The 18,965-nt window shown below is 43.6% G+C and overlaps 5 protein-coding genes across 7 annotated transcripts; 1 reads left to right on the top strand and 4 right to left on the bottom strand.

Annotated features, from left to right (window-relative positions):
- Positions 1–902: 902 nt before the first annotated feature.
- Positions 903–6,854, bottom strand: LOC118510428. 3 transcript variants are annotated; one of them, XM_036052204.1, is made up of 3 exons: positions 6,648–6,854; positions 6,346–6,564; positions 903–1,061 (listed from the first exon to the last, which is right to left on the bottom strand). In XM_036052204.1, exons 1-3 carry the CDS (start codon positions 6,654–6,656, stop codon positions 978–980), a joined length of 312 nt encoding a protein of 103 aa, XP_035908097.1. In that variant the 5' UTR covers positions 6,657–6,854; the 3' UTR covers positions 903–977. The 3 variants fall into 3 exon arrangements, with proteins under 3 accessions (XP_035908097.1, XP_035908095.1, XP_035908096.1); XM_036052202.1 differs by lacking the exons at positions 6,346–6,564; positions 6,648–6,854 and adding an exon at positions 1,363–1,546 and having other exon boundaries at positions 903–1,283; XM_036052203.1 differs by lacking the exon at positions 903–1,061 and having other exon boundaries at positions 6,209–6,564; positions 6,648–6,820.
- LOC118510427 lies at positions 3,667–4,177 on the bottom strand. The gene is made up of 2 exons (XM_036052201.1): positions 4,106–4,177; positions 3,667–4,028 (listed from the first exon to the last, which is right to left on the bottom strand). Exons 1-2 carry the CDS (start codon positions 4,112–4,114, stop codon positions 3,723–3,725), a joined length of 315 nt encoding a protein of 104 aa, XP_035908094.1. The 5' UTR covers positions 4,115–4,177; the 3' UTR covers positions 3,667–3,722.
- A 935-nt stretch (positions 6,855–7,789) lies between the features above and the next one.
- Positions 7,790–8,261, bottom strand: LOC118510426. Its single transcript, XM_036052200.1, has 2 exons — positions 8,202–8,261; positions 7,790–8,108 (listed from the first exon to the last, which is right to left on the bottom strand). The coding sequence occupies exons 1-2, from the start codon at positions 8,208–8,210 to the stop codon at positions 7,830–7,832; spliced, it is 288 nt and encodes a 95-aa protein (XP_035908093.1). The 5' UTR covers positions 8,211–8,261; the 3' UTR covers positions 7,790–7,829.
- Positions 8,262–9,156: 895 nt separating this feature from the next.
- LOC118510425 lies at positions 9,157–9,775 on the bottom strand. The gene is made up of 2 exons (XM_036052198.1): positions 9,657–9,775; positions 9,157–9,553 (listed from the first exon to the last, which is right to left on the bottom strand). The coding sequence occupies exons 1-2, from the start codon at positions 9,663–9,665 to the stop codon at positions 9,263–9,265; spliced, it is 300 nt and encodes a 99-aa protein (XP_035908091.1). The 5' UTR covers positions 9,666–9,775; the 3' UTR covers positions 9,157–9,262.
- Positions 9,776–12,642: 2,867 nt separating this feature from the next.
- On the top strand, positions 12,643–13,488 carry LOC118510424 (shematrin-like protein 1). Its single transcript, XM_036052197.1, has 2 exons — positions 12,643–12,760; positions 12,842–13,488. The coding sequence occupies exons 1-2, from the start codon at positions 12,752–12,754 to the stop codon at positions 13,268–13,270; spliced, it is 438 nt and encodes a 145-aa protein (XP_035908090.1). The 5' UTR covers positions 12,643–12,751; the 3' UTR covers positions 13,271–13,488.
- The last annotated feature ends 5,477 nt before the right edge of the window (positions 13,489–18,965 follow it).

The raw sequence follows: 18,965 nt of genomic DNA, 5'->3' as shown, positions 1-18,965 counted from the left end.
TTTGAAGACAACTGGCTAATTAGCATGTATCCCTTTTTTGCGAAATTGTTCAAGGAGTGCGAGGATAGAGACCGCAATGCAAAGAAGACGCAGCATGACTAATTACGCACCCTGACCGATGTGTACACAGCCCAATTCTCGCGAATTATTTACGATCTTTCCGAGTAATCTTTTGTTCTTCCTTGCATCCGGTCTTCCTATATGCATATGGAAGGAGGGGGGGGGATGGATGGGGCATCAGGGTAAGGATATTTGCAGATCGGATGTTATGATAGAGTGAGTGGAGCCGAGGAAAGCGAAAAAGACTGTATGGAACTTTCCAGGCGGGTGGTTGGATTGAGGGTATAAAAGGCGAATGGGAGTGAAAAGAGGAATCCATGCTGTTAAAGATATACATTAGCCTTAACACTCAACAAAAACCAGCATTATTTTGGTTAATAAATTATTTTATTAATTTTATTTTTGATTGAACACCATCTATACAAGTATACAAGTCGTTGAGGTAAATCCCCGATTCTTCTTAAATTTAGCTGCTCACAGACGTAAAAGAGACTGAAAAGGTCAAGATCGACCATAAACGATGTGTCGAAATGTAAAAATAAAACGCGGAAATCATCATCCATTTGAAGCCATAAGGGATTCTCTTTCATACAAGCGACGTTCACTTGTTTCAACTGCTTTGACGCTCGATGATGGAGTCTTGACGCGACAGGACTGGGGTTCGAATCCCATCCGGATCACCTTCCTCACAAGATGAGGAGTGACTTTCCAACTACGTAGCATCAATAAGTCAATAAGTCTAGTAAGCCAGAAATGGTAGACTGATCTCAAGAGGTCGTTAGGCGTAGAAGATGTTAAAGAAGCATTTCGAACCATTGGTAAAAAAATACGACAAGAACATGTTTGTTTCTGTACAAGTGATAATTTATTGCAATGTTTTCCGTTGTCAAATCTTTACAGCCGAGTACAGAGGCCAGCTACCAGTAGTAACCGTAGTGGTATCGAGGATAATATCCGTAGTAGTAGCTCGGATAGTAGTATCTGGGGTAGGAGTAGTAGTGGTGGTAGCCGAACCCGAATGTTTCTGCCTTATCCATATCATCGTCAGCGGAAACGGCGGCATTGCCAGCGCCTTCTTTAGGTTGTTCTAGATCGATGCTCTGAGGTTCCTTCACTTCGCGCTTCACGATTTTTCCCATCGGAGCTGGACCTGGTGCTGCTGGCCATGCTGGTGCATGGGGCATCGCTGCTACAACCACTACCACAGCAAACAGACACAGAACCTATTGGGAATGAGATATTAAAAGCACACTTAACTTAATAGCTCTTTACACACAAAATTGGAAAAAAAATCTAACACACTTTGAACATGTTGATCTGGATTCTTCTGGAGAATTGAAACGATTTTTGGCACTGGATGGCTTCTTGCGCAATTCACTTGCTGGGGCTGGATTCTTTCGAGAGAACTGAACTTGCTGAATGCACTTGCTGGACCACGACTGATGCTGCTCCGTCGATCGAACAGTCCTTTTTATATCGCGTTCCCAAATCCGTCCTCGATGTCACAGGATGCGTATAAGCCCGTGTAACGTTATATACTTTTCCCCAAAGCTACATACAAAGCTGCTGTGCATCCCAAGAATGCGTAAATGACGCCTTTCTATATACTCACACAAACACATATTACCAAGCAAATGACGTAAATGTATCAAATGTTCTTTGCGGTCGGTTTGACTCTACATCGTTTTAGTTCTTGCCTCTCTGGCGCCTTGCCAACGCATTACTCAGTGTTTATCACCTAGGTGAGACAAAACTTTACAGATCGAAAACACCAAACACCCCCTCGGTCGTATAATAAAATTGATTGAACGATGAATTACGATGCCTCAAAGTCCCCTCAATTCAATCGTTCATTCCAAATAATTAAGACGCAGTTCTTTTTTTCGCAAAAATCGCACGTGCCAAAAAACAAGGGGTGGATCAAAACCCACCAAAGTCGTTTGAAGTCATCAACTTTATGGGAATCGTTGAACTTTACTGTTCAGCGAAGAACTGGTTTAGTCTCGAAAATAAACTTAAACGCAAATAAGTTCTGTTTGTATGTGTCTTTGTTTTAGTGTTAGTATTCGTGAGTCAGATTTAGTAGGTACAACCGTGACGAGTGCTTACGCGAGTGCCGTCACACTCACCTCCCTGGTTCCTTATCGGGCTGCTTCCTTCCTACCATGTCTCTCTCCTATTTAACCCGAAGAAGAGATATGCGAAATTTATTCTCATTCCCTGAACCTAATCCCTGGATTCTTTCCAATCGTGCCCGGGAAACTTCCCTAGTTCCCTAGCCATCGTGCATCGGGTTACACACCGGCGCCATCACCGTACTGCCCAAACGACGCTAAGTGATTTAACATTCGGGAATTCCATCGATTGATCCACATAAGCTGAACGTTTTCCAGTTTTGACCAGCCTCCCGATTTGCTGGTGCTAATTAATATGGTGCGATACGGGCGGGACGGAAGGAAACCGGGAGCCTGTCGTACTAAAAAACGAGTTTTGCGTTTCGGTGCAAAATCTACAAACGGAAAATCCCAACAAGGTTTGTAAAGGTGGGTGAGAGGTTCTATTCCCCCAAGTCGATCGGTTCCATGAACCCAGATTTACATTTTTTGTTTGAGACTTTTACTTCGCAATTACATTTGATTAAGTAAAAAGGAATGCTTTTTATTTCAAAAATTTATGAAAATATTCAGAGAGAGAGAGAGCGAGTGAGAGTGAGAGAGAGAGAGAGAGACTCACTTAATTCCAATTTCCGATTTTATCTACGCACGCGCAGCGATGCGTATCACGCATTTGACAGTTGTTTCACTACGCGTATTCATAAAGTAAATAAGGTAAAGTTTGATTGGTTGAAGCCTATAATTGACGAAAAAGTTCTTCTAAGGTCGCGCCATAGTTATCCTCAACGGGAGCAAATATGATATTTAGCGCCTCATGCTCTGCTTCCGGTGCAACAGTTTCAGGCTGCTCGATCGGTTCATCAGGGTTGGGCATCGCGATCACCATAGCGACGAGAGCAAGCAGACACATTACCTGTGTGGAACGAAAATAAAACCCAATTCGCCTTTATATATTACTCTCCCGATCTTTCAATCCACTAGCTGACCGGACACCACCTACCTTGATCATTTTGTTTTAAAAACGTAACGAAATAACTTCTGGCCGCTCGAACCCTTCGGGATAGTTTTGTTCCAATTTACTGATGGGCTTTCTACTGCCAGCAGCAGCTTTTATAGCATCCCTTCGACGATCTTCTCTTCACATTTTTTGTGTCGGTGTGCGATAACACGGAAAAGGTTTTTTCCCCTCAAATCAGCAAACCGGTATTAGAATAACCTATTGGAGTAATTTTAGACGGGGTGTCAAATTTTACTCGTGAACGTTTTTTCGAACAAATTCCAATCCTTCAAAACGACGAATCACGAGGCAAACTATTGAAACGCATCGTGCGGAAGTGGATCGTGCGTTCGTTTGCTCCACGTGCGTCGATGTCACTTGATCGAGTTAGCGTCCAGCATGCTTGGGGCGTCAAATGGTATGGAATTTTTGAGTTTTTTTGTTTATTTCTTTCGACAAAAATTTAAACTCAAAGCTCTTGGGGACTTGTTTTAGGTTTTAAATCTTATATTATTTTCAAATAAATAAAAGCTGCTCCAACTCGGTTGGTCCTACCAGTAGTAGCCGTAATCGTAGTGAGGATAATATCCGTAGTAGTAGCTGGGATAGTAGTATCTGGGGTAGGAGTAGTAGTGATGGTAGCCGAACCCGAATGTCTCTGCCTTATCCATATCATCGTCAGCGGAAACGGCGGCGTTGCCAGCTCCTTCCTGAGGTTGTTCTAGATCGAGTCTCTGAGGTTCCTTCACTTCGCGCTTCACGATTCTTCCCATCGGAGCTGGACCTGGTGGTGCTGGCCATGCTGGTGCATGGGGCATCGCTGCTACGACCACTACCACAGCAAACAAACACAGGAGCTGTCGGGAAGAAGGAATCACAAACACATTTAGCCGACACATTCTCCGACACAAAAGAAGGAAGTATTGCAACACACCTTCAACATGTTGAGCTGGATTCTTCCAGAGAACTGAAACGTGAGTACGAAGGCTTCTTGCACTTGCTGGATCTCGACTGATGCTGTACCGGCCAGACAACCGTTGTTTTTATACCAAACCAATTTTGCCGCCCGAATGCCAAAAATCCCCCAAAAATGCGTGCCGGCTTGACGTCACAAGATCGAGTCGATTCCAAGCGAAAGTAGCATTATGTTTATATCTCCGCTATATACGACACCATGCGCAAAGGTTAACAAAATATGCGTCGTCCTCTTTCTATGTAAAATTCGCACCTTATATGAATTTGTCGATCAGGAGAGAGAAAAGCGCTCTGCTGCATACTGTCAACAACTTCAACGGGACCTTCCCCTTCCGATGGAGAGTTCTGGATCGTTTTGTATCTTTTTTTTTTTGCTCAAATCGGTACCAGGACTCGATGAATGCGGAATGCTCAAATGCTAAAAATAGAAAACATGTTTAGCAGATGCAACTGGAATAAGGTTGGGAAATACACCCTGGAACTGGAATAAGGTTGGGTTTTTGGTTAGGACAGCAATGGCAAACAAACGGCCAAGGTTGGGTGCAACTCAATTGCGATTTGTACTGCAACAATTAGTTCTTATAAATTAAAATTTCTTTATTGTTTCAACAGACGGCACATTTGTATGAAAAGTAGTAAATTTTCTGTTGAATATACTGCTGCTGATAGTACACTGGTTCGTACTCTTCATGATCGTATCCATGATAGTCTTTAGGTTCCGATCCGTCAGATCCGATCGATCCGACTTGTCAAAATCAACTGTCACTTCAACAGCTTTTTCTGATTTTTTCGACTTACTCTCAGGAACCTCCACTGCTAGTAGTCAAACAAATTTGGGCTCTTGAACGGTGACCCTTGGCTGGTTAAACCCTTGCTGACTTCCACCGTTCTATGTGGAAAAATCCGAACGGTACGAAAAAAATTCCATAAAGGCATCATAGACAAGCGTTAGAAATTCGGAGATCCTTGCTCCCTTAGATGATTGGCTTACATAACCCTGCCATAGAACCTTAGCGAGTTCACAGCCTATTGTTAATCTACTAAACTGTAAATAGGTAGTTAGACCGGATTCAACCGCACCGAAACCTACCAGACCAAACTAAACCAAGCAACTGTTAATTGACAAATCAAATATTTTCATCGAACAAGAGAATTAGCATTCGTTTGTCGATCGATAAAAGCCGTTACAAACCACATTATCGATCGTATTAATTGATGATTCATCTCATTTCTTTTGGGGGGTTCCCAGTAAGCTGTACGTAGGAAAGTTCTAACAAGATTGCAATGGCAAACAGAGCTAGAAACATTCCATTGCATAAAATAAACATTTGAATTAATAAATAAACTTACTTACAATCATGTTATTAGTACTTTCTTTTAAATAAATGCCTTTATTGAGGGAGAAAATCGAACATTCTTTTAAACGCAGCGGAAAACGATGAGCAACAAACGTGCGAGAAAATGAAATTTAAAATTAAAATATTAGATTTAGAATGTATTCCTGTCCCACAATACTTTAACGTCATAACGTGCATAGTAACGGACTCCTACATGAATAATCTTACCCATCAAACGATTCAATTTTACTAAAGATAAATCATCCTAGACCTCTAGATTAGATTCTAGAACCTTTCGGTATGATTTTCATCCCATATGAAGAACCCTTGGATGAACTTGTCGTTCATTTTTGCACCACATCTGCGATCTGCAGCACCACAAAAAAGAAACTAAACTAAAACGCCAAACCACCAAACCGGTATTAGATTAACCGTTTCTTCTGCCGGTGGAGTATTTTTAGACAGTCTGCCAACTTTTACTCGTGAGCGTTTTTTGAATATTTTATTCCAATTTTCAAAACAAAAACAATACTCAAATGCATCATTCGGATGTGGATCGTATTATTCATCCGTGGGTGGGTTCGTTGCTTCTCGCACGTTGATGTCACTTGATCGAGTTTGTATGCTTATTGCGTCAATTCACGGATGGTCTCGTGATTTTTTAAGCATTTCAATTCTTGCGTATCGAACTCATTCTAGATTGTCCCAGTCGAATGTTTGTTTGTTTAAATGTTATTTTATTTTTCAATAAATAAAAGCTGCTTCATAACTACTTGCTCTACCAGTAGTAGCCGTAATGGTATCGAGGATAGAATCCATACGAATAGCTCGGATAGTAGTATCTGGGGTAGGAGTAGTAGTGATGGTAGCCGAACCCGAATGTCTCTGCCTTATCCATATCATCGTCAGCGGAAACGGCGGCGTTGCCAGCTCCTTCCTGAGGTTGTTCTAGATCGAGTCTCTGAGGTTCCTTCACTTCGCGCTTCACGATTCTTCCCACTGGAACTGGACCTGGTGCTGGCCATGCTGGTGCATGGGGCATCGCTGCTACGACCACTACCACAGCAAACAAACACAGGAGCTATTGGGAAGAAGGAATCAAACACACCAACACATTTAGCCGACACATTCTCCGACACAAACGAAGGAAGTATTCCAACTCACCTTCAACATGTTGGACTGATTTTTTTCTGGAGAACTGATACGCGACTTGAGTTGGAAGGCTTCTTGCACGATGCAATTGCTGAATCTCGACTGATGCTGTACTGAACCAACCACCGTTGGTTTTATACTATCCTAACCGAACCCGGCACTCCGGCTGCCAAAAATCCCGTTTCGGCTTGACGTCACAGGACCGAAAGCCGAAAGCATCGTTTCAGTAGGAGAAATTCCCCATCGCCCATGTGCATTTCTCTGACGTACGTAAGCTTTCTATGTAAAGTTTTCCGCTGCTATATACTCTTGACTACATAACGCCTACTTTGATCGGAATCTGTTTGTTTATTTTCGTGGCGACCTTGGTGTGGTTTTGTTGTTTTGATTTTCACTACAAATGCTGCCCAAGCCTCATGCAAGTTCCGACATGGAACTAGAAATATAATTTTAACTACTTTTTTATAATAAATCTTCAGTTTCTTCAACAATTTTCTTAGGTCCATGTTTGAATGCTGTGTTATTTTATATTTTTATGTAACAACATAATTAAAACTCTATAATTATATATTTATTTGCCTTATCAATTATGGCTTCGATCACGCATTTAATACAGTAATTCCTTAAAGACTTAAATGAGGGTTACTGTAAATATAATAATAGTAATAAAATATGCAAGCGAGGGCTGGCTATCCAACTACGTAGTTTCAATATCCTCAATCAATGCCCTCAGAAGTCGTTAAGATCACAGCCGCTTTTTTTTCCCTGTTTAAGGATAAACAATTAACCTAGCCAATTTTTGCATATTCTCTCTCTTTTTTCGCCTTTGTATAATTTGAATAGGTTGGTGTAACTTCAATCATTACTCAATGCATGGAATTGCGTGTACCTATACGATGGTGTCAGCTGCCCTGCATCAAACAAGCCTTTTGGGTAGTGGGTTTATCCATAATTTATTTCGTTTATATAGTATAATTAGAAACCAACGGGCTATTAAAAATCTCGTTTTGGGAAAACCCCAGTCTTTTTCTCGAATATTATCCCTCATACAGCAAACTGCTTGCCAGCCCAGTCGAATAATAGAGGAAACTTCAGCCAACAATTCACGAGCGATTCGGACTCCCAATCCCCCCCAGCATTACACATCAGCAGAATTGGTGGTTCGGCAGGCTTTATTAACATATTCTCTGTGCTCTAGAAGTACGGTCCGTAGTAATTGTAGTAGTAATCGGGATAGCCGTATCCATAGTATCCCGGGTAAAAGCTCGGATAAACGTGGACCACCTTATGGAATCCGAACCCGAACGTTTCCGCCTGCTCCATATCATCCTTATCCTCAACGGCTTCCACAAGCTCCTTGCGTTCTGCTGGCGCAACCGCTTCACGTCGCACGATTCGAGGCTGTTGGAAAGCGGCCCTTGGCTGGGCAACTCCAGCCGACACTACCACGACAACAGCAAGCAAACACAGCACCTTAAGCGAGAGTGAGAGAGAGAGAAAACCCGAAAACACTTTATCATCACACCAAAATCACTTTACCAGCAAACCATCTTCAGTTCTACACACCTTGAACATGTTGGCCGACGCTTCTTTTCACGATGTTTCACCCGGGAGAATGGTTCTTGGACTGATACCGGCCCCAGATTAGAAAGCGACTTTTATATCCCCACCTCCGAGTACGGCGTCTAACACCGGTTTCGAGTGTGTTGGTGGATGGATGGTCCCTAGCTGAAAAATCCGATGTGACACATTCCTATGACGTCACATTGTGAAATGAAGCGTATAAAGCCGTACGATTGTCACCAAATTTATGTGCCAGTTAGTGCTATAGATAATTGTATTAAATTGTAATTCTAAAGCAAGAAAAGTTGGAGAGCGTCTTAAGACAGTAAAAATAGTGGAGAGTGAAGATCGAGAGGAGTAAGATAGAAACCAGGGAAAAGAAGGATCGAGCGATCGGGACACGAACACAAACGAGAAACGAAAATAGAACCAAAAGTGGGGCCATTAGCGCGCAGGAATGTGGAAAGGACAGTGATTCACTCGAGAGCAATCTTACAAAGTGTTCCATAATGCAGTTTGTGGAATGTAAAAGCACTATCGCGTTTGTTTGATTTTAAGTTTTATTTCATTAAAATACGCTTATAGGTTAAAATTGCATTTTTAATTTCATCTTTCAATGATCATTAAAGATCGTGGAAATCCTATGCAAAAAGCATTTAAAATTCTTTTTGAAGAGATGCTTTTTTTATTTAATCGAATTAACAAACCTTAAAACCCTATTTGAAACGGTTTTTTACTCATGATTACACTTCTAAATTTTCCTTTACGTTAGATCAACCATCGCATTGATCTTGATCATGTGTCGCGTGCAATGTAATGCGGATAGCATAACCACTAGGCGCGTTTAGCATAGAGTTCAAATATAACTCTAAGAAGCTGTTACAAGCATCACTTTCTAGAATTCAAAATATAAATATTTCTTTCTATTTCAATTTGAACAAAATAGTATTCCAATGTGTTCCTTTTGATCTCACAGTATTGTGGTTTTATTTTTATGAAGCTGCTCACTCTCTTGCGTTATGTACAGTTTGATCCTCACCCCTTTGGATCACCAAACACTACCTTTACCAGAAGTGTCCGTATCCATGGTAACCGTGATAGCCGCCGTGGAAGTAGCGAGGATAATAGTGATAGCCCGAGTAGTACGGCACTCCAACGTGGATGATCTTGCGATATCCGAAGCCAAACGTTTCGGCATTGTCCAGATCGTCCTTGGCCTCGACCGCACTTTCCGGGACGGGAGCATCCTTTTCGAGCGTCACCTTCACCGCTTCCGGTGCAACTGCTTCACGCTTCTCGATCGGTGCGTTGGGCATCGCGGCCACCACAGCGACGAGGGCAAGCAGGCAAATGAACTATTTGGGACGAAATAAAAACCCCAATTCACCATTATATTACGTTCCAGATCGTTCCACGTTAATTGCACCACGAGTTGCACTTTGCCTTCAATCCACTCACCTTGATCATCTTGGTTTGGATGGAGTAAGCGAATTGGATTCACTGGAACCGTTCGGGAGCGTTTTCGTTCTACTGACTGATGCCGTTCTTGGGCGGATCGATTCCTTTTATACAAACTCGACCATTTCTATGCTTCCTTCCTTCCTAGCACGGGAAAGCGTACAGCGTAGCATTGGGAAAACCGGTATTGACGCGGTACGGTGCGATCCGCTGCTCTCGGGAGCGAACCGTGACGTCTGGATATTTGGCTCATTTGCATTGTCTGCAGCGGTGGGCTAAATTTGCGTCATTGTTTGAAGTATGTTCATTAGGATTCATTTCGGTGCGTTCTGGAAGCGTAGCAAGCTTATCGTAAAAAGTGAAACTTATCTCTAGAAATAGATTTGTCTGGGATGTCCTAACCTGTTGCCTTTAGTTAGTAAGAGCCCTGTTAGATAATTTTGATGTTACCCTTTATTCAATACATATCGGCTTGATGGGGAAGAATTGGTGGTCTTGTTTTGTTTAATAAATCTCAACGTAAGACAATTTTCAGAGGATGTGCTATTGCGAATGCAAAGCTATTGCGCAGCATCATGAATGTTAAATCATTATCATTATCATTATCATTATGTTAAATATATTGCTAAGGTAAATCGATATAAAGTCATCCAAACCCGATGAACACAGATGATGAAATACGGTGACCCAGCCAAACCCACGGTGAAGTTTCATAAGATCTACCGAACCAGAATTGTTCGTTTAGGTGCTTCTTACATACTTAACAGTGTATTAATTGTGTAGCTCATAATCCTGAGCCGGGATTGGGAATAGCGAGCCATCTTTCTTACACACCATCCGAGTCTGACTTATAAACTGACTTCAGCGTAAGCTTTTTCAACGTGATCAAAATAGAAACCCTTGGTCGTTTTTTCCAACTAAATCCATATATTTTTTCAATTAACAGACAATTAAAAAAATCACTCATTATTCTTCCTACTTTACCAATCACACCCAAATACCAATCAGGAGCTCCAGAGCAGGAATTCACATGCTGAAAACCCAGACTACATGATGCGACATGCCAAAAAGATTTCGCCTCCTCGAGCTGAAATCTTGGAAAGATTTCGCTACTCTCTAGCCCTCTCTGTCACTTTCCATGCGTTGCCATGGTAGTTTTCGGTTGAAGAGAGAGCGATAACATGAAGTGCCCTAAACAACGCGGGTAGATGAACCGAGATGATTTTGGCGGAAGAAAATCGCAAATCTCCCCCGTTTAACCGAAATCTTTTTGGCATCTCGCATCATGTAGTCTGGCTTTTATAAATTGAACTAGCCGATGAAACTGCTAAATTCTTATCATTCCCAATTCCCATGCAGAAAATGACTATAAGTACTGTTCTTCGACAAAGTTGCAGAAGAAGAAGAATTGGGATCAAAATTGTTGGAAAATCCAGACACGGCCTAATGGCATTCTAATGGGAAAGTCAGAACCGGACACGATATAGTATCAATTCTTATTTGGACATTTCTCTCGTAACTAGGGCTGTCCAGCTTTGTGGTGTTAAGCATGTCTATAAAATCATTAATATTGTTACGATACGAGGTGTGGTGTATCAAACTGTAGCTTTATTAACTAGCCAACATACGAGTATAAACACCAAAGCCAACTTGTCGCTTCACACAGATATCTACCGCATGTCTATCTTCGGGTAGGACAGCAACCAGTAGCTGTGACGGTTACTATCCAGGTTGTATCCTTACAAATATGTCCTTTACAATTAAAAAACCCCATTAAAAATCGTTGGAAAATCTTAAACAGAATTCAAAGATCATCTAGCATAGAACAGATCGATAGATAGACCAGGCAGAGAGATCAGATTGATCGATAAACTTTTGAAAATTTTTAAACAGTATATGAGCATTGTGGTGCGGTCCGGTGACCGAGGCTATAACGGCACCGATCTTCACACTGCAAGACCGGGGTTCAAATCCCATCCAGACCGCCTCCCCGTACGCAGGGCTGACTACTTTGCAATAGGTGAAAACCAAGGCACAGAGAGCCAGAAATGGTGGCAGGTCGAGACCTCTCGAGGTTGCAGTGCCAAGGAAGATGAAGAAGAAGCTGATTCATTATTCTGATTATGAAAGTGGGAGAGTGCCTACGCATTCTGCTTCGAGTTACAACAACTTCTCAAATTAGTGTAAAAATTACATGTAAATGTAATTAAATGAAAAAAGCAGGAGGGATGAGAGCATCAATGATCATTTTCTATTTGCCAGAGTTGCCCCCCTGAGTCCCATGCTTGTCATCTAAATAGCAGCAGCCTAAATCATCGTTCATGCAATTCGCGACATTATTGCGCGCCCTTAATGACTTGCATAATGGTAATGTTCTAGCCAGACTGGCTCGAATGAATCATACTCATCGTGCAGAGGGGAAACAAAAATGTAAGTCACTTGCTTCTGTCGCTCGCTTTACGTAAATTCATTCTCACCTGGCTCCGGGCCCACTCACTTACTCATCGTTCAATAATGCTTCGATAAATGTGGTCACCCGAAAGTTAAAACGGAAAAATGCAATTCATTTTTCACACTCCACCGTTAACGAAAACGGCAAACAGAGCGCTAGAATCCAATGCGGTACAATTTGCGATGATTGCGTATCACATTGTCCACCAAATAGATTGCAATAAAACTTAATAAATCGTTCAGAACGAAATTCTTGCGTGATATTTCGGCATTACCGGGCTTTCCTGACTTTGGACTTTACCGTGTCTGCTTTCTGACGACATTTACGAATTTTAGGGCATATGGCGCGTTCGCCACAAGGAACAGGTTGGCAGCGGGAACGAAAGTCGTAGCGCACGCGCTAAGCCATCCGCCGCTCGGGCAGAATCCAGTTTTCAGCCCGTGTTTTGGGCCGAAATGTAATAAATTGATATTTACCCAAGAAGTTTGCTGACGTCAGTGAGAACGCGCGCGGGTTGGTATAAAACCATTTCTCCGATCCCATTCCGGTATCAGTTTCCAGTCGTACCTCCCGAGGGCAACAGCATTCGAGGATCAACCAATCGAACCACCGACCGATCGAGAAGACACATTTCTGCTTCATTATGCTGAAGGTAAGAAGAACAGGACGCTTGGACACGCTCGCTCGGCAATGTTGCTTATTCGTTTGTTGTTGTTTGTCTCCTGCTTACCAGTTTGCCTGTTTGCTTGCCCTGGTGGCTTTGGTCAGTGCCGCACCACAGACGAAACCGGGCTTCCAGCCTGCACCGGCCGGAGCTCAGTTCGGCGGAGTTCAACCCCAGTTCGCTCCATTCCCGGTGCGCCGTGCACGGGCTGTGGGCGCGATCGAAGCGAAGAAAGTAGCGGAAGCAGTTAATGCTCCTGCCGGCGAGGCTGTATCGGCCGACGATGAGGCGAAGGACGATATGGACAAGTCGGAAACGTTCGGATTCGGCTACCATCACTACTATCCTTCGTACGGCTATGGAGGATACGGTGGCTACGGGTATGGCGGATATGGTGGATACGGAGGCTACGGATACAGCGCTTATCCCAGCTATGGAGGATACGGATACGGAGGATACGGTGGATACCCATACGGCTACGGCTATGGATACTACTAGTCGTATGCGTCTCTTCAGAGCTTCTAGCTTGCAAGCAACTTCGTCCACCTGTACCTGGTCTCTAGTTTATATATCTAAAACTCCACTCAAATTGTAAAAACGCCCAGACAGAGTATGATTCTCTTAATGTAAATTTGTCACCTAACAAAGAATTTATAAAAGCTAAATCATTTTAAGTGGTAGAGAGAACCTTCAATAAAAAGTCTTTCCAACAATTACGAACAGTGTGAAGAGTTATTTACTTACGCATGCAGCAAGTGATCGTTGTGGTTGAGGTCTAAGTTGAAGTATTTAGAAGATAATATTCCTTCTTGAATAGCTTCTTATTTGCAGTGTGTTTGTTTTCAGAATACCAACTCAGAATATCATCGTCGTCGTCATTACGTTTGCGAGAAAGCGGTGCCCTTTAGTGTACGATTAGCGCAATAGCTGTGTCAGACTCCTTGGGAGTGCTCCTTGACGAGAAGTTGAGCTTCCACGACCAGCTGGAGCACGTCGTCACTAAGGGCAACCAACTGATCGGTTTACTTAAACAAATAGCTCGCGACTTCACTGATCCGGTATGCATCAAAATGCTATATTGCTCTTTGATGCGGTCGGTTTTGGGAATACGCTTCAGTAGTACGGTGGCCATCCGCTGCTCGTCCGCTGGTCCGGCTGGAATCCATCCAGCGCTAACTCACTCGGTTCGCTCTGCGCTTCTGGAGGTGGACTACGCTGGACGCTGTGCGCTACTGGGCCTCGAATCGCTGGACCAACGGAACTGCAACGCCCAGAGCCAATAATTACCTAAAACCAATAATAGAAAAGTTTATTTTGACCATTATTTGTGAGACTTCAATAAATGTTTGATATAAAAAAAAGAATTTATTTTACAAAATGATCATTAAGTTCTTAATATACTTACGACGATTACAAAAAAAAACAAAAATATATATAAAAATTATTATACAAATTCAAAATGGTTAGTTTAAATTAAAATTGGTTAAATTGGTAGTGAAAGAAGCTCAACATGGAACAGAAATTTTAGAAGAATGTAAAATGACAGAAACCTTTAAAAGTATTAACCAAAAAAGACATGATTGGTACAAGACTATCCAGCAAGTGAAAAAAAAATCCGATCATTAAAAACTCCAAGAATAAGAACTTATTTTGTCTTAAGTTCTAATTCAATCAACTTAAGAAAATAAAACTGAGAATTTTATGTATATAAGACATTTTTTTATTAAATCTTACGCTTCGGTAGAGTTGGTTAGAGCGACGGCGACGTCAAGCTTCAAACAGAAGGACCGGTATTCAAATCCCATCCGCAACGTTCCCCCCTAGACTAGCCAACAACGTGTCAATAAGTCTAGAGAGCCAGAAATGGCAGGCCATGCCCAAAAAGGTCTATTGTTATTAAGAAGAAGTTAAATCTGCGTCACTTATGTTAATGCTTCTAAGCAATACGGCCAGGCCGTTCTTTATGAATAATAAAATGTTAATGCTTCTATCATTAAAAATCTAATCGGGGTAATACCGGCGTAGCTTTCATTCTTCCTTCATTTCCAACTCTGTTCTGGATGTTGTTTTGTAGATTTCGATATGTTTTTATGAGCCAATGTTGTTCGATATTTTTATACTTATTGATTTATTAATTCTACACAAAGCTGAACACTGTACAATTTTGTGCAAAAAACCACTTCACTCAAAAACAACCTCCTAATACATAAATTACCACCTATCCTAGGACACTGAGACTGCTTCACCAACTAACAGACAGTAATCCGTCCCTTGATGGATGGGACCGACACGCGCTTGTGGTCGGTTGCGTGAAACGGTCGACTCTAACGCTCAGACTACTCCTACTCGACACTCCTCTATCTAACGAGCGGTTCGATCGATCGATCCATTCGCCTCAGTTTCTTCGGGGGGCGGTACCAAACAGCGCACGGGCAGGCTTCTACTCGGAGGTCTGCTGTGGGATCCACCCGTGAACCACTCCTGAAACGGCTCGGACAAGGACTGCGGCTGACTGTGGCTGACGCTTGTGACGGCTCGTGTTTGCATTGGAGCTGTTGAAGAGGTTTGAAGCCGTTTCGCGACGGTTCGGAACTCGCAGCTGAACCGATCGAACACTTCGCAAACGGTGACGACATCGTCCGTAGCACGTGCAGAGATTTGTCTCGCGGGACACTTAGCTTTCCTGCGCCGTTTGGCTCCCGGCATCGCCGACTGGAACGGGTAGCTGAAGAGATGGGAGCACAGGCGGACGGTTTTGGGGTAACCGGCTCGTGATGCCGGTGAAGCCCATCGAGAATTTCGGTGACACGCTAGACGCGGAATGTATGTAAACAACAATCGCGCTCGTACTTGCGACGACGCACCGCTGGATCGTCACCGTGCGGCCGAATCGAATACATAGCGCGATGATCACCGACCCGACGCATATGGGATGGGTAGACTGTCCGAGTGGATCGCGTTTTGGTGGATCTTATAAAACGGACCCGGCACCCCAAGCTCAGGGTCAGTAAGAATTTTGTCGAATTTCGGAAAAGTATTCTCCGTCGGGCGAAAACCAAGTATTACCAAGTGAAGTGATCCCCGGTGTAAGGATGCAGAAGATCAGGGCAAGAGTGATCGCGTTGTTGCTGCTGATGCAGCTGTCCATCGTCCTGCTGGTAGGCGTTGGAACTGCCGACGGTTTGCCGATGCCCAAACCCAACATCATCGATGCGCCCCGGCACAAGGACGACAACATCCCGTCGGCGATCGCCGGCAACCCGAGACCGTTGCTCGATGGTGATGTAAGTGATCTTCGAACGCTTCGGTGCACTATCGCGCTGGTCCCATTGCACCAACAATTCTAATTTCTACAATGTCTCCTCCGTGTACCCAGGCGAAAATGATCATCTACGATCTCGCGGCAACCATCACCGACGAGAGCTTCGACGCCATGGAGTCCACCAACATCGGGTTCCTCTGGAACCGGCTGGCAGGCAACTTCAATCCCTTCTGGTAGATGGGCGCGGCCCGCTACGCACGGATATCAACGGATGCAGACATGACATGACCGCCGGCATGGCGCTGGGCTACGGAAGTCCAATAAACTCTCGACAAACGCGTTGCGAGTTATGCATTTAAGGCTTGTGATAGTTTCAATCTCGTGTGATAATAAGTAGCAGTAAGTGACGTCGAAACTAGCTCTCTGTACTAATAATGGTTTTGTTTTGTTTTTTTTTTTTGTGAACCACCTCGGCGGAAAATAAACAATCTCACGTTCGTTCTTAAAAGACGCTGTACATGCAGATGGGTACATTTTTGAGTTCTTCCGACGGCAATGAGAAATTGATTTTGTGCAATCGCTTACAGGTTACAGGTACAAACATCTTCTGGGTTTAAAATTGGTTTGACAGTTCCGATCTGGACGTTGTCTAGATTAAACAGATTTGTAGAGCGAATCCGAACGATCAACACTCAATGGATTGGCATTAAAAAATAATTTACTCCAGAGATCGGCGCACTTTTCTGCAACGAGCTGGGCAGAAAGGCGCTAAAAACTGTGAGTCAGATATTCCAAGCCCATCAGTGCAATTAGTTGTATTGCTTCAAGAGCTTTTGGTTTAAGAGCAAAATTTAGCTTGATCACTTGAAACTGGTCAGAGGCATAATAGTATCATATATAAGTACATCCAATTAAGAGAAATGCCAGAAATCCACGTGAAATTGGAATTATTTATAATAAATTTATTTAACGAAGCCTTTTTGATAAACTAAATTACTATAAATGTCGCCGGAGGTCGAGGCGACAGCGGCGCCGGTCTTCACACGGCAGGGCCGGGGTTCAAATCCCATCCTGACTGCCTCCCTGTACGTAAGGCTTTCTACTTTACTACGGATAAAATTAAGTCACAGAAAGCCAAAAATGGAAGGCCTCTCGAGGTTGTAGAGCCAAGGAAGAAGAAGAAGAAGAAAATATTGTAAATATTTGACTAAGTAAAATGTATGTTTGATTTGAAATGTAGGCTAAATTTTCTACTTCAATTAATTGGTGTTGAGGTCCCTTACTGCCACATTCGAGGGCTGTCCGGTGGCCGTGGCGATGGCGACGCCGATCTTTACTCGGCACGACCACCGGGGATCAAATCCCATCCAGAACAGGTCACAAAAAGTCTGAAATACCAGACCAAATGATCTCGATGATTGTTGTAGTCAAGCAAGAAGAAGAAGGATTGCCATTCGAACTCTCTCAACATCAGCACCTGCCATGTTTTGATAGACATGATCTCGTGTACATCGCGTTGTAATCATCACTTCGTCTGGGGGGAGTAAAATCACATCAGATAAAAATAAGCACTCTTAATCAATACCACGAGCACGGTATGTTAATATCCCTAACCGGATGTTACCAGTTCCAGCACAACATATATTGACCGTAACGGACCCACCCATAAAATTTCCCCCATGGGAAAAAACCGTATCCCATGCTTATACGGTTCGGCACCGACAAGGTGTTAACTATGCAGAATCTGTAAATGAATAAAATTATACAAGCACCCAAACAAACAAAACCGAGCCTACGCACACACCCCCACCCCATCGCGACGCGCCTTCCGTTAGGCGTTGGTTTGGCCCATGGGAAATACGCCGCTTTCCAATATTTCCAATCGTTCATCAATCAACCATGCAGCAGCAGCAGCAGCAGCAGCACCGCCGAAGAAAGCATATTTCTTCCCTCCCCCAAAGTCCGCGACACGGCCACTCCACCACCCCAAATGTATGCAAAGTATTATCGCGTTCTCTCTCTATGCCCACGGTTCGTACGATGATGCCACACCGGGTGCACGTGCGTTTTTTCCCGGACCTCCTCCTCCTTAAGAACGGGCGCCGTCTCACAGCTCGTGCCTTCGTCAAGCCCACGCATACGCGAACACGCCTTACCAACACGCGCCCGACCGACACGAGCCTTCGGCCTTGATGACGTTTCGACGAGCTGGTCTGGCCCGCGAAGCGGATCGTTGGCGCCACACCGTCGGTTCGGTTCCAGTTTTTTTTTTTTTGCGGTAGAGCGAAGGCGCGAACTCAACCAACCCGAGCCTGACTGTTGACACACGTCCCCCGCCGACTTCACTACGGAACGGTAAAAATACGGACAAACGAACTGGACGGATTCCCTCCTCGGGTCGCTGAATCATCTCGCTCCTCGGGATACACTTTCTGCTGGAGCGTAGTTGTATGACGTTAAAAAGCACAACACGTGACTGGAGCGCGAATATCGAACCAGGGGAAGCGTGAATTGTGTGCGTGATTTATGTTACGATGCTGGACCCCTTATCCATTTCTAGCACCCGAATCGGTCATCGGGGTCATCACGTTGTTTAATTAAAGAAAGAGGGCTTGCTTTGTAGTCTTGGTCGGTAGGAACGGATCCCTTGGAAAACTGGAGTGATGATTCATTTGTTGAGGTCTTGCTGACAGACACAGCGACGCTGTTCAATCACTCTTATCCAATCGTCGTTAGGAAAAAAAGGACTTCGTCGTCCAAAGTACCCGGAAGGATGTCCTGATTCTTAAGCTCCTTGATTTTCTTAATTAATCGTCCGAGGGCCTTCACATGAAAATCCACTGTTATCAGATATCATAATTATACAATGTTACGCTATGGCTTGTATCTGAATGGCCAAGCAAGCTGTTCCAACCACCCCACAAGGTATGA

This window comes from Anopheles stephensi, chromosome 3 (genome assembly GCF_013141755.1).
Source record: "Anopheles stephensi strain Indian chromosome 3, UCI_ANSTEP_V1.0, whole genome shotgun sequence".
In the NCBI taxonomy this organism is placed as follows: domain Eukaryota; kingdom Metazoa; phylum Arthropoda; class Insecta; order Diptera; family Culicidae; genus Anopheles; species Anopheles stephensi.
This window is presented reverse-complemented; position numbering and strand designations above follow the sequence as displayed.